Consider the following 17,865-nt stretch of genomic DNA (forward strand, 5'->3'; position numbering starts at 1 on the left):
CTTTGGACACTGGGGTTCGGGGTTCGATTCTCGGCAGGGCCGGGAATTTTAACCACATTGGTTAAATTCGCTGGCACTGGGGCATGGTGTATGTGTCGTTTTCATCATCATTTCATCCTCATCACGACGCGCAGGTCGCCTACGAGAGTCAAATCAAAAGAGCTGCACCTGGCAAGCCGAACATGTCCTCGGACACTCCCGGCACTAAAGCCATACGCCATTTCATTTCATTCAGTTCCGTATACGCTAATGTGCTGTCTCTTCTACGATAGCAGTTTAAATTACACTGGTTGTTAGTACTTCTTAAAATGTATCCCTTTTCACCTCCTAGTAGCACACATTTGTCCTCTTGTTTACATTGCTTTTAGAGTACCCTCCTGATATTAGAGTTCTCATACAAAGCTACGTAAGACATTTGTGAATACATCTTGGTTAAATTGTGGAAGATATATTTTTCTAACAGCACAGTAGAGTGAGTGAGTGAGTGAGTGAGTGAGTGAGTAAGTACATTTTTACGTGACTCTTGATATCTTGATCATTGCCACGGACCCATCTTTTTTACGTGGAATCCAAACCACAGGGGCATGACTTTTAGTTTCATAAATTGACCGGAATTCCGCCTGCAATCGCCTTGGTAGAGGCCGTTGTCTGTGTCACTCGGCTGTCACGCCCTTCTTATACCGCTCAGTAAAAATATCCCTTAAAAAGTTAGTAACGCGGTATTGAACGATCTATTTGAAAAAAATGCGGAACACTCCCAGCTGCAACTCAATTAGCATGTTTTCTTTTCCTGTATTTTGAAGTAGTTCTCTGATATCAGCAGTAAAGATACGATAAGATTTTACGTACATTGAGAGCCAAGAAAAGTACCAAGTGGAATGTAGGTCAGATACCCTGGCAGAAGAACGGTGACATTTGGTGTTGAATTATTTTGGTTATTGAGCATAAGTATTGGTATGGCTGTGAAGATCATTTGCTTCCTTGTGTAATTTCGAAAACTGACGCTTTTCTGTTTGTTTAGAGGCAGTGCAGTGTATAACATATGCATATTACATTGCTGATGTCATCCCTGGAGATATTTACAGGAGATAATGAAGGTGTGGGAGGAAGAATCATGCACATTAATATAATCTCAACTTGATCTTCAGCTGAACTCTCTTTCGGGATATACTGCGCAGGCACTTCCCTATCTGATTTTGATCGTATTTCAGTACCTTTCAAATCTTTATGGAATTCCGCGCAACCATGAATATTCGCGTGATGAAGCTATACGCCCGCTATATATCCAAAGGTACAACAACAAAGCAGTTCATAGACACAGTATGGCAAGCATCTATTACACTGTTGCTAGTTTACTGTTTGTCAATATTGAAAGTTTATATAATAATAATAATAATAATAATAATAATAATAATAATAATAATAATAATTCGGGGAATACCAAGCAGGTTTTCGGAAAGGCCGATCAAGTGCAGAACAAATACAGTACTTAACCTTAAAACCATAATAAGATACCATATGCTGGGAGGTCGAACCTATGTATCTACATTTGTAGACTTCAGGAAAGCATATGACTCCATGGACGGTGATGTGTTGCTTAACATCCTTGCAGAAATGGGAGTCGATGAGAAACTGATGGCGATAATAAGGGCAACACTAATACCAAATCCAAAGTAAAATTCCAAGGATGTCTCTCTGAACCCTTTGAGATCAAGACAGGCGTTCGACAGGGAAATGGGCTGTCACCTCTTTTGTTCAACTGCGTACTAGGGAAGGTAATACAGGAGTGGCGAAAGACGTTAAAAGAAAAGAACCTTTACAAACCCATAAGGACTGGGACAAAGAAAAACGGAGTGGAAATAGATTGCTTAGCGTTCGCTGATGATATAGCCCTTATGACAGAAAATTTCGAAAGTGCTACAGAACAGGTCAATGTGTTGAAGGAAGTAGCAGAACAAACAGGTTTACAAATTTCCTTTCAAAAGACAGAAGTAATGTCAAATATCAAAGATGATACGGCACAACTAAACACCAAATATAGAACGATAAACCGTGTTAGTAAATTTAAATACCTTGGGGAATGGATTCAGCAAAATGGACTTGACAAAGAGGCCATAGCAGCAAGAATCAAGAAAATGGAAGTTACTTTCCAAACTACCCGCAACATATACAACAAAAAGTGCTTTTCCCTGAACACAAAAGTTCGTCACTACAACACTGTCATCAAACCAGTATCGCTGTATGCATCTGAATGCCTTCTCCTGTCCGAGAAATGTTTGCTTGCGAATTTAGAGAGGAAAGAAAGAAAGAAAGATCCTACACACCATACTTGGCCCAAACTACAAAAATGGCATCTACATTAGAAAATCCAGGCAAGAAGTATACTCTAAGATAGAGAAAATCACGGACACAATGCGTAAAGGCAGAGTTCGCTTCTACGGTCATATAGGACGGATGATCGACTCTCGATGGACGAAACGTATCTTATGTATATTTGACTCAAAACCAAAACGGCAATGCCATGGTACGTTAATGTCAAGAAAGATCTTAAAGAACTGGGCCTACAAGCAGAAGATGCACAAGACCGAAATCTTTTCCGAGCAGCTATCAAGACTTTTGGGATTTTCCAGGACGAAAAACGGGCAACTGGTGCTAAATGAACAGAAGAACGTCGTGCTAAGCACAGTGAACTGATGAAGACGATGTGGATCAAGCGAAAAATGAACAAATGCCAGAATGTAAAGTGAGGCTTATCGTAGTCCCTAGTTGGCCGATTAGCGAAGTTGAATGAATGAATGAATGAATGAATAAAATGTCGATTTAGAAGCATCGAACTTTTGGCTGACTGCAGGGTAAATGTTCCCCGAAACAGGTTTTATGTTGGCTATACAAAACCAAGTCATTCCAACTAGAAGCTATGTCAAAAACGTGGTGAGAGACCCAACAGTCATGAGGGAGTCATGCCGATATGGCTGCCTAACGCAAGAAGCCATCCACCTTGTTACTTCTAGATGCTCACACTACTCAAGGAGGTAGTAGGCCTATAAGGAACGCCACACGACTCGGTTGCCAAGATTTTGCACCAAGAACTTGCTATTAAATACAGACTGGTTGATGAGAAGCTTCCCTATTTTAAGTACAGCCCTAAAACTGTACTCGAAAATGAGGACATTAAAATGTACTGGGACCGAACAATTATCACGGATAAGACGACTATCCACGACAGACCGGATATAGTGGTGTTAGAGAAGGGAATCAAACGTGCCGTTCTGATCGGCATAGCAGTCCCGAACACCGGGAACCTCCATGAAAAGTATACCGAGAAAATCAACAAGTATATACCAGTAGCAGAACATATTCAAAAACTATTTTACTGTGAAGAGGTGATAATTGTACCAGTCATCGTTTCGAGTACAGCTGCAGTACATAAAACTCTGGTGGAAGGACTGAAGGAGTTGGATGTCAACACCAACATCTACCAGTCCATGCAGAAGACGGTGGTCATTGCCACGACTGGAAATGTATGGGTTCGAGTTCTGCGTAAAAATGCAGTATAAATTAAGTGTATTGTGCTTTGATTTCATAAAAAAACTGTACAATTGCTTCAGTAGCATTACCACGAAAGCGTGCAAAATAAATAATAATAATAATAATAATAATAATAATAATAATAATAATAATAATTATTATTATTATTATTATTATTATTATTATTATTATTATTATTATAATTATTATTATTATTAAGTAGCGTAATTCTAGGTCATCGGCCTATGGAAAGTTTAAAGGGGAGTTTTATGCACCTTATATTTCGTTTATTATTCTAAGAGGAAAACCGACGTGTAAACCTAGACGAAGATTAGTGTTGTTTATGGTGAAGATACTTTAGATGCCTGAACTGGGTTCTGGACTGGACATTTCTCCCTAAAAGACAACCTCGTACAAGCAGGGCGTGTCTATATGCGATTCTTTGTTGAGACGCAGTCACTATGATCCTTCTCAGAAACATTTCTTTTTTTACGAGTTGTTTTACGTCGCACCGACACAGATAGGTCTTATGGCGCGACGTTGGGACAGGAACGGGCTAGAAGTGAGAAGGAAGCAGCCGTGGCCTTAATTAAGGTACAGCCCCAGCATTTGCCTGGTGTTGAAATGGGAAACCACGAAAAACCGCCTTCAGGGCTGCTGTCGGTGGGGTTCGAACCCACTATCTCCCGAATGCAAGCTCACAGCTGCGCGCTCCTAACCGAGCGGCTAACTCGCCCGGTTTCTAAGAAACAACTGGTGACTAGTGATGAGAAGTGGGTTATGTTTATGTATGATAATCTTCTTCTTCGTTTCCTAAAATTGGCATTTTGTTTGGATTCAGCATAGATTTTACGGCGGGATGCCTTCCCTGATACCTACCCTACGTGGAGGGATGTGTTAACTATTGCATGTTTCTGTGGTGGTTTGCAGTAAAGGAATTGTTTATTAAGATAAGCGTGAAAAATAAATCATGATGCAAATAAGCGCTTGCTATATCTAGGCCTATTTACCAACCGAATGAACGCCTGGCTGTGCTGTTGTACACTTGCTTGTGGTGATCTCGGTATTTTCTCTGCCTCGGCTGTATAGTACCGTAGGTAAACAGGTTCATCGGGCGAATATTCATGGTTGGGCGGAATTAGCATATTTTCTCACTCGGTACCTGTACAAGTCGAAGTAGGGTCCAAAAACTTGCCCACGCGACCCAAATGTCATGAAGCATGGAGAGAAATTATTAAACTCTTTGTGAAAAGATCTCGTCTTATTGGGGCCGGGGGGCGGATGGGATAGAAAAGGGCTAGGACGAGGAAGGAAGCGACCGTGGCCTTATTTAAGGTACAGCCTCAGCATTTGTCTGGGTGTAAATAGGAGACTACCGGAAACCATTTTCAGGTCTGCTGAGAGTGGGGTTGGAACTCGTAGACAGGATATCGTTGTTAAGCGAGTACAAGGAATGACCGAATGACCGAGCTCGATAGCTGCAGTCGCTTAAGTGCGACCAGTATCCAGTATTCGGGAGATAGTAGGTTCGAACCCCACTGTCTGCAGCCCTGAAGATGGTTTTCCATGGTTTCCCCATTTTCACACCAGGCAAATGCTGGGGCTGTACCTTATTAAGGCCACGACCGCTTCCTTCCCACTTCCCCTTTTCTATCCCATCGTCGCCATACGACCTATCTGTGTCGGTGCGACGTAAAGCAACTTGTAAAAAAAAAATCTCTCGGTTGTCAAAAGTTTGCTACTACAATGTGGCGCCATGTATTGCGGAGAATATATAGAATTTCTCCTGCCTGCCTACTTCGGCTCAGAAGGCACCGTCTTTTCCCTCCTGTAGTCAATCATACGCGAATCATAAAATAAGGTATAGTTGCTGTAAAATACCACCGTTGAAATGGATGTCATGTTTACGCCGTTTTGAATGTGACATCAATCTTAAAATTCTTTTGCTTTCAATTACGTTACACCTAGTGGGTCACGTAAGATGTCGGCTTTAATTCGGGAGATAGTAGGTTCGAACCCCACTGTCGGCAGCCTTGAAGATGGTTTTCCGTGGTTTCCTAATTTTACACCAAGCAAATGCTGGTACTGTACCTTAATTAAGGCCACGGCCGTTTCCTTCGTAATCCTAGGCCTGTTTTATCCCATCGTCGCCATAAGACCTATCTGTGTCGGTGCGACGAAAACAAATTGAATACAAAGCCCCCTGGTGGTACGCTAGCAGACAGGAAAACTGGAGAAAATATTAAGGTACATGGGCGGTACAGTTATAAGTACTTCACATACTTCGTTGAAAGTGCCTTGTTGAATGTTATTGTATAAAAGTTGTTTTTACCTTGTATCACCAAAAGAAACTCGCCAAGTGCACGTAGGTGTGGTGAAGAAATTATCGTAACTCTTGCCGTAACAAGTGCCGCTGCACTTTCAAACTCCGTTATACATCATCAAGTGTGGGAAGTAACTGTGTTACTAGCTGGCCTATTAGTGTTCTAGGGGTCGGAAATTAACTGCTTACCTTGTAATGGAGAACGGTGGAGCATGACTACCGTCCTTGTACTCGCTTAACAACGATATCCTGTCTACGAAACTCATACCGGCTGTAGGGTTGAAATACAATGAGTTTAGCCTTTGAAACAAACATTCATCGTCGCCATAACACCTGTCTGTGTCGGTGCGACGTAAAGCAAATTGTACTCGTAGTAATAATAATAATAATAATAATAATAATAAAGCAAACATTCCTCAGACGTTCAGTAGTTTAAATACCATTAACGCTTCCATCCCCTCCTATTTAGCCTTCAGAGTATGGATTCAAACTCGGAACTTCTAGCTTTGTGAAGAATACGTTGACGCTCGAGAAGTCATTTTAATTTTGATAATTGCTTTCATCAGTTAAACGGAAAATTTCGACTGCTACCGTAAAGCTTCCAATATTATTCTCATACATATATATTTTTACTCCTTTGAATTATTATTAAGTGTTCCCGCGGATTGTTTCGTTGCCTTCCTGGTTTTTGGTTGTTGTGTTGTTTGCATCATTTACTGATGTACATCTCGCCAGGTACTTTAATGAGAATCAACAAGTACACTTACGAAGAAAACAAAACCATGTACAGTATTTAACAGATCGCACAAGAAATAAGGCAGGGTAAATTTAAATCGAATGTATGTTATTTAGAAGTATTTTATAAAAGTGGGGAAGGAGTGGATGACGACAAATACTGATGCATTTTTGCCGCAGTACAGGATTCATTACAGCTTACTCACATCATGCCTCCGTCTTAGATTATATGTTATTCATAATTGAATAATATATCCTCCCTGGACAGATATACAGTAGTTGGTTACTTTATGATAGCACATATGTAACAACTGCGCACTGTAGTTATTATAAAGTATTTTTTATTGTTGTTGTAACGTGGAGGTCGGTAGCAGGTAAATACTGTAAATACACTACTGGTAGGTAATGTCTTATTTATAGATTTATTAGCTAACACTAATTGCTATACAAACTACACAGGCGCACGATCTACTAGTTCGCACTCGCTCCCTCTCTCTCTCTGTTCAATCAGTCTAATCCAAGCTAAAACAATTACACCACACACAGTTCTATAACTGTCACTTGCATCCTAGGACAGTATTCGATTAAATTCATCGTACAATGTTCGCGGCCGCACTGTTCACAGTTTACGCTCTCGCGCAATCAGCCTCACAGTGCTGTGCACGACAGTCTTTGTTCTTCACGGTCCCACATCGCTTCGCCGACGGTTCAGACAGCTCTCCGTCGACACTGTAGAACGCTTATCCAGTATTCCACAGCAGTACACACACTTCACAGCACTGTCTTCGCTGACTGAATCCTCGCAGAACTGAGCCCAAACTGAACCGTCTCGAGCTCGTTCGGCCTACCTTAAATAGGGAGGTCAGTCCTACCAGGTTCTTCGCGAGAGTAGAAGCCTCTGGAGCTCTCTGGAAAGCAAATGCTCTGGTAGCACCTTTCAAGTGCTTTCTCGCCCCGCTGAGAGGTGTCCAGTGACGTAACGGGCGGTGGCAGCATCCGCGGCAAAGGGGGCTGACCTGCGTGCTAGCTCGTCTCGGTTTGGCCGGGCGGGCCCCATTCGGTGACGTCATCCACAGCTGAAGAAGCTAACTTTCTCCTCCCGACATCTCACATTGACATGGCGGACGTTATTATTATTATTATTATTATTATTATTATTATTATTATTATTATTATTATTATTATTATTATTGATTTAGGCACACTAGGAAGCACTAATAACTGTGTCTGTTTGGATGATCGCTTTCGTTCCAAATACCTCTTGAGCTCTGCTATTAGTTTTTCCTTCCTTTCCTGTGAAAGAGGTTTGCGAGATTTAACAACTTTGGAGGAGACGACGAGTTTATAATTTTACAAAATTTGGGGCGGTCTGAGTCATCAGTACCAGAAATCCCAGGGAAAGTTGAGTCGTTTTTTTTTTTTACTTCATTGAGCCACATGCTTCCAGTCTTGTAACTTTTGATGAGTGAGAAGATTATTTTCGTAAGCCTGCCGCTGTCCATTCTAAGAAGGTGCCTGTAAAACTTCAGCCGCCTACGTCGCATGCTAGTATTAGCCGTTTCCAACTGTTGGTACACTTCAGAGTTCGCTTTCAGTCAATAGATTCCATCCTGGGGCACTCTTGGCCCATGAATTTTTCGGAGTATACGTCTTTCGACTTTTTCCCTGTCGTCCATGGTGCCTTTCCTGTCCATCAGCAAGGTCTCCGCAGCATATAAGAACTGGGGCCTGACAACAGTCTTGTAATGGTATGTTTTGGCGTTCTTCGAAATCCACTCTCCATCCAAACAGGAACAGTGGGTCGGCCCAGCAGTCTAGGGTAGCGTGCCTGCCTCTCACCCTGAGGCCCCTGTTTGATTCCCGGCCAGGACGGGGAATTTTACCAGAACCTGAGATTTGGTTCGTGGTCCTCTCTGCGTGATTACAATTGAGGAGTTATTTGACGTTGAGATGGCGACCGCAGTGTAGGAAACCAAGAATAAGGGCCAAGAGGTTTCGCCACTCTGGTCGTGCGTTACCTCGTAATATACAGGCCTTCAAGCTGAACAGCGGTCCCTTATAGGCCAAGGCCCATCGGGGCTGTACCGCCATCGGGGGATAGAATCAGTGAATATAAGAAGAAGAATAAATTCATCTCAGGATACCATGTATCGATGGGAAAATTCTGAAACTTATGTGTACAGTATTTATAAAACATACTGTAATGAGTTGGCGGGGTAGTAGGATCAATTAACACTAGACTGGTAGCTTCAGTACTAAGATTTATTAGCTACGCGCTAGACTACACAAGACTACACACAAATTTCGCTCATAACATACACTCTCTCCCCCTTCGTTTCTCACTTGTTCTCACACTACACAGTTTTACTCTCATACACAAGGTCCCACGTCGCACGGCTACACGATCTCTCCTTCGCCGGCAGTCCACACTGTAGCACACTAGTCCGATAACCACGGCAGTTCACATACTTCACTACACTGGCAGTCGCTCACGACTGAACCACACCAACTTCTAACTCAGTCTAACTCTCACTGGCTGCAGGCAGGTCGTTCCTGCGCTGGCCCTTCTAGAATCGTCCGGATGCTGAATGGATCCAGGAACATCGCGAGACGGAACACTCCAGATTAATCGTGGGGTCATTTCCATACTCCTCTGCTACGGGACCGCGAACGGAAGCGAGTGGGGCTGGCCTAGCACTTAAGCGCTGCTTGTGATTGGCGCAGCTGAAGCGTAAGGGGTGACTGCCAGGTGGCATGGCGGACGCTATGACCATTACAATACGTATTTTCATCCCATCGGACTTGCTGGGAATGGTAGTTCATTTCTCGCTGTATTTTCCGAATGCCTTTATTGCTGGACCATTTAGTTGTGTCTGGGGATAATCTTCCATGAGTGTGTTTCTATGTTTTATCTGTTGTGTGTCGATTCACAGATTATGGTTATATTCGAATGTAGATGGTTTGTTTATATATATATATATATATATATATATATATATATATATATATATATATATATATATGTGGAATCTGGGTGCAGCTTCCACTCGTTTAATCGTTTTCAGTGAGTTAGGTAAGGCTCGTAGTGGATGTTCCAGTACACAGCCTCATGTGCACGCCCTGGGATAAAAGATACAATATTTATAATGCTCTATCTAAAATCGAGGGAACCATTTTGATGGCCTCTGGTGCAAATTACTGATATTTCGCTTAATTCATTTTTTTCCAAGAAAAGTGTTCCTGCGAGGAACTTACACAATATAATGACTGTAAAACAGAGTGTATCCGCAAGAAGCAGCGTTCCACTTTGTATACCTCTTCTCGTACTATTGCCTTTCGTAATAAAATATTTCTTGTCTTATTCGTTAACTTGTGCTGTGCCCGATGGGACAGTCAGTTAACATGTGCATGAGTACAATTTTGTCGACGCTTTATCGAGTATTCAACACAAAACGCATTTAAATGAGATTGCAACAAACATAGTCTATATGATACGTATATTAGAAGTGAAGCTTCCATGGTTTGTAGAGTTATTTAGTTCTTCTTCCGGGTTGAACCGTATTGTTTTCTATACATTTCGTACAGCTTGCCGACGTTTCGAATTCAGTCTGGGAGACTGGTTACCTCGGATCGAGTTGTATTTCAGTCGTCTTGACAAGAATACTGCAATTTATTCGAAACGTCGGCAAACTGTACGTAATGTACAGAAAACAACAACACGGTTCAAGTCGGAAGAAGAACTAAATATTACACGTATTTACCTGTTTTACGGTACTTGCTTAGTATTTATGATGGTTGTAGTGGTTAACTCGTGGTATCTTCCAAGTGTCTAGTAATATTTCCATCTGGTGACCACAGAACGCTTCTCAACATTAAAGCATCGGCAAGTGTTTCAGAATTGTGTATTTGTCCAATTTTTCGGAGATTCGGCACCAAGTATAAAAAGTAGTGATATTGTCCTTCTCTTTCACATGGATCACAAAATTTCCGTATAAAAACTAAGTATCAGGGCAAATATTAAGAACGAAGGGAGATGTAGGCTACAGCACCTTTAAAACGTTGTCGGAATATTCTCAACATAAACTCTCCATACAGTAAGTTATCGCTCCTCGGACTTACATTTCCAGACGACCGCCGCTGATATTTCCCTTATTTTTTCACTTTGTCGAAAAATGGTATAGAACAAAACGTTTGTAAATAGGATTATAAGTATATATATTTTGTCCTCAGCAATTGTTAAGGTATTAGGCACCATCTGATACTTCCTTGTTTTTCATTGTATCAAAAAACTGCGGAACAAAACAGCGTGTAGGTGAAATTGTAAAATTTTGTCGTGAAGAATTTTCTTGTAACGTAAGCTGCAAGACAGATACAATTTTATATTTTAGAGCCCTGCTAAAGCACCTCTCCTGCTAATACTTAACATTGTATGGCTAAGATCCTACACGCCCTTCTTATAAACTTACATATCATGTGTCACGTAAGTCCCCCTATGCGTTTTCCCGGAATGCTGTAACAGACAGCCAAAAAAATAACTGAACCCTGCGTGGGCTGTTATTTGTCTCTTCTGGTCTAAAAACCAAGTATCTGGTTAATATTCAAAAAGTACAGACAAGAATATGATTTGATATACCGTAGTTACAAATTTGTCCAATATACACTTTCTTGATATACTGTACTTCCGTATTTCTGTTATGTTAGGAGAGTGACAATTGGCATTTAGGGCAGTTTATGGTGAGTGTTATATTTTAAACTCGTTATTCAAGTGTTGATCTTACCGGGCGAGTTGGCCGTGCGGTTAGGGGCGCGCACCTCTGAGCTCGCATCTGGGAGATAGTGGGTTCGAATCCCACTGTCGACAGCCCTGAAGATAGTTTTCCGTGGTTTCCCATTTTCACACCAGGTAAATGCTGGGGCTGTACCTTATTGAGGCCACGGCCGCTTCCTTGCCTTTCCTGTCCCATCGTCGCCATAAGACCTATCTGTGTCTGTGCGACGTAAAGCAAATTGAAAAATAATGTGTTGATCTTCGGCGTATTAATCAGGAGAGAATTATCTGTCATAACGTTCTTGTGTTTCGCGACTTGCAGCCGATGGCAGTTTTATGTCACGAAATGTACCAAGTGGTAACAACAAAAATAATTTCAGTTCAAAAATAGCCCATGTGAGCAATTTTCTTGTGGTATTCCCGATACTTTTCCATATTGCTTTTTGATGTTTGATTGTTCCTTTGTCAACTGAAAGTAGATATAGGCTACGTCTGACTTTAAAAGAACGGTAGTGTTGCTTCTGTCTCAGCTCTTGAGAAGTTGGAGATTTCTTCGACCTAAGTCTCTCTTTGTTGTATGTGTGTGTGTGTGATTGCTCTCCTTGATTTATCGTTTCGCTGTCCTTTCAGTCGTATTGTGTCTTGTCTCACGGTGTTATTGTTCCGTTGCAGATGAACCCTGCGGAAGCAGCGGCCAAGAAACAACAGGAGCGCGAGACTCTGCGCAATGTAATAGCGCAGTGGAACGCTAACCGTCTCGACCTGTTCGAACTGTCCGAACCCAATGAGGTGAGTACACGTCCATTTTGTTATATTGCTTTAAATTACATTCAGAGTTATAATTAGAATAAGGTTCGGTAAATTATTTTTAGCTTGCCTTTAGATGGTCACCACCTATCGTAGTCTTTTCATGAATAGTTTTCGGACACAAATTATAGCATCTGGCTTATCGACCACAAACAGCTTGGAAGTCAGGTGAAAAGTCAGGTTGTAAGTTTCACCAAGATGAAAAGACTTCTCAGTTTTAACTACGTACTGTGTTGGTGAAATTACCTTGCGTGAATCGCTTAAGTTCCTAGAGGTTAATATAAGAAAAGATCTTCATTGGGATAATCGCACATCAACAAGGTTTTAAATAAAGTTTAAACATCGTTTTATATGGTTATGAGAGTATTCAGCGGTTGTAGTAAGGATGTTAAAGGAGAGGACGTATAAGCCACTGGGAAGAACCCAAGTAGAGTATGATTCCATTGTATGCGATCCTCGCCAGGATTACTTGATTCGAGAACGGAAAGGCATCCAAAGGAAAACTGCACACAACGAAAAAATTGGGAGTAAGGCGACAAACTGCTCGATTAAGCGACATGTTTCGAGCTGTCAGTGGAGAAATGATGTGGAATGGTATTAGTAGACGAATAAGCATGAGTAGAGGTTTTAAAAGTACATAAAATGAAGATAAAGTTCGAATTCAAGAGGAGATATTGAGGCAATAGTCGTTTACGGCAAGAGGAATTCGGGATCGGAATATTTTACCAAGGGAGAGGCTCGATGATAAATTCTCAACTTCATTGAGGTTATATAAGAAAAGACTAGCTGAACAGTTGATAGGGAATCTGCCTAAATGTAGATCAGTGGTGACTAATAATAATAATAATCGTATGGCCTCAGCTACCGTGTGCAGACATTTCGATTTGACGCCATCTGGCTGTCTGCTCGTCAATTTCGACGTTCCGTTTTACTCTAGGCCCACTAGATCGCAGACAGAGTAAACCGGATCTCTATTGGGCGTCCATGGCTGAGATTTTAATAAATTTTGTCGGGTAAATACCAAATGTATCGCCAGAGATCTTTTACATGCCGACATCGTACGACATGAAGTATCGAATGGACTTTTTTCCGCCCTTCAAAACTCCGACTACCTCTGCCGGGTTTGAACCCGCTATCTTGGGATCCGGAGGCCGACACTCTACCACGGATCCACAGAAGCAGCTGATTGATGATCATTGTAGCAAGAAACCGTGGTATAAATTACGTTATTTTGATTATAAACTTAATGATATTGAGACATTTTGTAGGTTTTCTTAATTTGCTTTCGTTACAGCTTATGGCAACTCATTCAGGAAAGAATCGGTGGCTAAAGTAAGAGATTTTCCCTAGACTTCTTTTTTGTTAGTTGCTTTACGTCGCACCGACACAGGCAGGTCTTATGGCGACGATTGGACAGGAAAGGCCCAGGAATGGGAAGGAAGCGGCCGTGACCTTAATTAAGGTACAGCCCCAGCATTTGCCTGGTGTGAAAATAGGAAACCACGGAAAACCATCTTCAGGGCTGCCGACAGTGGGGCTCGAACCTACTATCTCCCGGATGCGAGCTCACAGCTGTGCGCTCCTAACCGCACGGCCAACTTGCCCAGTGACCTAGACTTTAATTGACAGCTTGAATGATTTAAAGATGAATAATAAGTTACGAAAATATTTGAATTTGGATTCCTCTGGGCACAGAAATGAGCCATCACTCGATTACAGTTATTTTAAATTCAAAATATGTTTAATGAAATGGAAAGCACTAGTATTGTTGTTACAACCTCAGTTTCAACTGATATAGTAACTTAGTAGGGATCTCCGTGGCTTTGAATAGTTATACATCTGTTTTTTCGTGATAAACCTGATTTCTATGTTCTGAAATTTCTTGTAATCAAGTCATGGTCGTTTTTTCCTCCAGAATCTCTTGGTCTTTCTTAACATTGCTCGATAATCTTGTCATGGTGAAGAAATGTCGTCAGATATCACTTTTCTGAGCAATTACTGATGCAACAAATGATCTGTTGAAAATATCGTAGTCCCCGAATACCAGAATGAAAGGAGCGCTTCATCTTGGCTAGAGGTTTTTCTACACGCAGTCACTAAACGGATGCACTTTTATGCTTTTAGAACGAATTTAATTATAACACATTCGCTGCAAATTGCCGGCTGGACTGGATTTGGTTCCCAACTATTTTTGAGGAGATACTGGAGTTGGTTTCATAAAAAACCTCCGTGGTTCAGGCGGCAGCGCGCCGGCCTCTCACCGTTGGGTTCCGTGGTTCAAAGCGGAGGCGGGACAGGTTTTTCTCCGGGTACTCTGGTTTTCCCTGTCATAATTCATTCCAACAACACTCTCCAATATCATTTCATTTCATCTGTCATTCATCATTGCCCCAGAGGAGTGCGACAGGCTTCGGCAGCCGGCACAATTCCTATCCTCGCCGCTAGACGAGGGCTTCATTCATTCCATTCCTGACCCGGTCGAATGACTGGAAACAGGCTGTGGATTTTCACTGGAGTTGGTTTCCAATCTGTTGAAGGGTCAGTACAGGATTTCATTGTTCACTACACAACATTTTCTCTCCCATGTTTGACAGACTGAGGACTGTCTTCTACTACTAAAGCAGGTCTGATTAAAATGCTGGTATACAGTAGCAAATGAGTTCCCCACTGTTGAGATAAATATAAATAAAAGCATATACATTAAAATGAGCCAAAGTCGAAAACTATATTAACGTCGTGAATGGTAAGAATTTAAAACAGACATGTTGCGAGAATGAATATTCCTTTTAACCTCTCAGTCCACTGCTGTACATACTTTCTTGCAGTTGCTTTTTAGGCTTGTTTTTTATCTTTGCCCCTTAATTTGATGCAAGTGTCGCACTCTATTTCATTGAGGACATCTACCAACTGGAACATATTGGAATTAGGAGCGTGAAACTGTCTTTTTCTTGCTGCTCTTCCGAGCGAGTTGGCTACACGAATTTGATCACGTAACTGTCAGCTAGTATTCGGAAAATTTTGGATTAGAACCCCATTGTCGGTGGCCTTGAAGATGGTTTTCCGTGGTTTCCCACTTTCACACGCGGCTATTCATTAATTAAGGCCACGGTCGCTTCTTTGGCAGTCGTAGTCCTTTCCTACCCCATCGTCGCGATATAGTTCCCTTCCCTCCATTGTTCAAATTTTCCCTATACTTACTTAAGGAAATATCGCTACCACAGTTGGCAACTTTGCAGTAAGAAACCTCGCAATAGATCGATAGTGGTAAAAATCTGAACTCAGTCTGTTCCAGGATCTTCATAAAATATACAGAAATGTTTATAGTTCGGCCATTTGGCTGCAAGTAATTATACTCTTTGCTAAATTACGATATCAGAATAAAATTCGGTGAATTAGGCTTAGTGGTAATGAAATGGCGTATGGCTTTTAGTGCCGCGAGTGTCCGAGGACATGTTCAGCTCGCCAAGTGCAGGTCTCTTGATTTGACGCCCGTAGGCCATCTGCGCGTCGTGATGAAGATGGAATGATGGGGAAGACGACGCATACTCCCAGTCCTCGTGTCAGCGTAATTAACCAATTATGGTTTAAATTCCCGACCCTGCCGGGAATCGAGTCAGGGACCCCTGTGACCAAAGGCCAGTACGCTAACCATTTAGCCATGGTGACGAACGGGGTTAGTGGTAATCTTAATACATAGTCACTCGTTACTACTGCATTTGAAAATTATTATTTAATTTCCCTTAGTTCTGCTGCCCACATTCATTCTCCTTTTCCTTTTTGTGCACCCGGTGGAATCTTGGGTGCGAACTGTATACCACATGCGATTTTCACTCTGTTTTAGGATTATTATTATTATTATTATTATTATTATTATTATTATTATTATTATTATTACGAGGGTCGAGTCATAAGTCATGGCAACTATTTTTTCCTCGCGAACAGGAGACAACACGGAAAATCTAAGTGATGCATTTGGAAATATAGGGCATGTACTTATGCATAGTACCTGTAGACAAATTCTGACTTCAGGAGATTCTCGTAGGAAAGTGACACAACACAGGCCATTGGTAAACATTGTTTTATTATGGTATAGACAGCAAATACAAAATACTACGTAAAAAAAGACAGGTCTCCACTGGTTACAGACCTTCGAAATAATCACCCAAGGTTTCCACTGTGCGTTGCCAGAGGTGGGGCAGGCGCTGGATACCATTCGCTGCATGTGTATCACTAACGAGTGACACCTCTCTCCGAAATGCTGTTACGATGTCCTTGTTAGCACCCACCTCGCCACTGTTCTATAGGGCATGGCATGCACACCTAATGCTTCCCGCAACTCTGCATGGCATTGTCGTGCATTTCTGCCGCGGAGAACTGCTATTTTAATATACGATCGTTGCTCCTGCTTCTTGACTTCCATTTTGTGATGTTCTCTCTCACACACTGAACTAGGGGGCATGCTTAGACCCACACTGTTGTTTACATACTCCATCTAATGGCATAATACGCAAGTAGATACCGTACATTTCCAAATTCATGTCTTAGATATTCCGTGTTGTATCTTGTTCGCGAGGGGGAAAAAAATAGTTGCCATGACGTATGACTCGTGCTACGTATCATCATCATCATCATCATCATCATCATTGAGCCATGAATCGTTTATTCTCGACAGTCCTTAGTCCAGTCAGCTTGATGTAAAAAGTTAGTGATATTTTCTGAGAATGTTGGTCATCCTAAGTACAGCTCCTTGGCTGAATGGTCATAGTCGAGGCCTTCGGTTCAGAAGGTCGCGGATTCGATTCCCGGTTGCTCAGGGATTTAACTGCGTCTGGTTAATTCCTCTGACTCAGGGACTGGGTATTTGGGTTTGTCCCAGTGCACTTGTCTTCCTGTATTCTACACGCAAGACATCACTACCACCAGCAGCAAAAAAAAAAAAAAAAAAAAAACCGCCACCTCTCAATAGAGAATACATCATTCCTCATAAGATTGGCGTCAGTAAGGGCATCCGGCCATGAAAAGGACCAACCCCACATATACGACGCAGTTCACGCCCACGACCTCACTCTGGTGGATAAGCGGCGGAAGAAGTAGTGTAGGTCAGCCTTGATATAGTGCTGGGGCTACTGTAAATCCGCTGTCCAGTAGTCAAGAAGTTGCCGAACCTTAGCGTCAATAAACGTCAAAAAGATTCCTGAGTATTTTTGGCCTTGTACTCGTAAGTGTTCTGTGTAAATGCGCGTCAATATACGTCAAAAAGATTCCTGAGTATTTTTGGCCTTGTACTTGTAAGTGTTCTGTGAAAATGCAACTGAATAATGTAATACGTTCAAGGGAAAAGAGAGACAGGAAGGTGTACTCAGCACCCTACAGAAGTTTACGTCAAGGAGCAGGCCAGGGAGTTAAGAGCGAGGAGGAGGCTTTGCGTCATCTGGTGCAGGCGTCGAGTGGAGGAGTCAACACGGGCCGAGTATTTGTAGTGGGATACAGGCCGAGGAGCGCTCTAGATCCCATCTTAATAATGATCCTTCAGTGTTCACTCAGCTCCTTTCTGCCTTATTTTGCTAAACCTACCTTCATTTATAGTGCCTCTATTGAACAGCGTGGTTCTTGAAATACAATCTGTTATCTGAATTGCGACTCCAAATTCAGAACTGTGGAGTAAAAACATTTCAAACAAAACAAAGAAACTCATCTACATTTC

The 17,865-nt window shown here is 41.9% G+C and overlaps 1 protein-coding gene across 1 annotated transcript in view; it reads left to right on the forward strand.

The window, feature by feature from the left end:
• cno (adherens junction formation factor afadin) overlaps positions 1 to 17,865 on the forward strand; it is a 1,322,290-nt gene that overhangs the window by 520,703 nt on the left and 783,722 nt on the right. Inside the window, exon 2 of the mRNA XM_067134851.2 lies at positions 12,027 to 12,143. Coding sequence (XP_066990952.2) covers positions 12,027 to 12,143 — 117 coding nt within the window. The remainder of the gene's footprint in view (positions 1 to 12,026; positions 12,144 to 17,865) is intronic.

The sequence above is a fragment of the Anabrus simplex genome, chromosome 1, assembly GCF_040414725.1.
Source record: "Anabrus simplex isolate iqAnaSimp1 chromosome 1, ASM4041472v1, whole genome shotgun sequence".
NCBI lineage: Eukaryota > Metazoa > Arthropoda > Insecta > Orthoptera > Tettigoniidae > Anabrus > Anabrus simplex.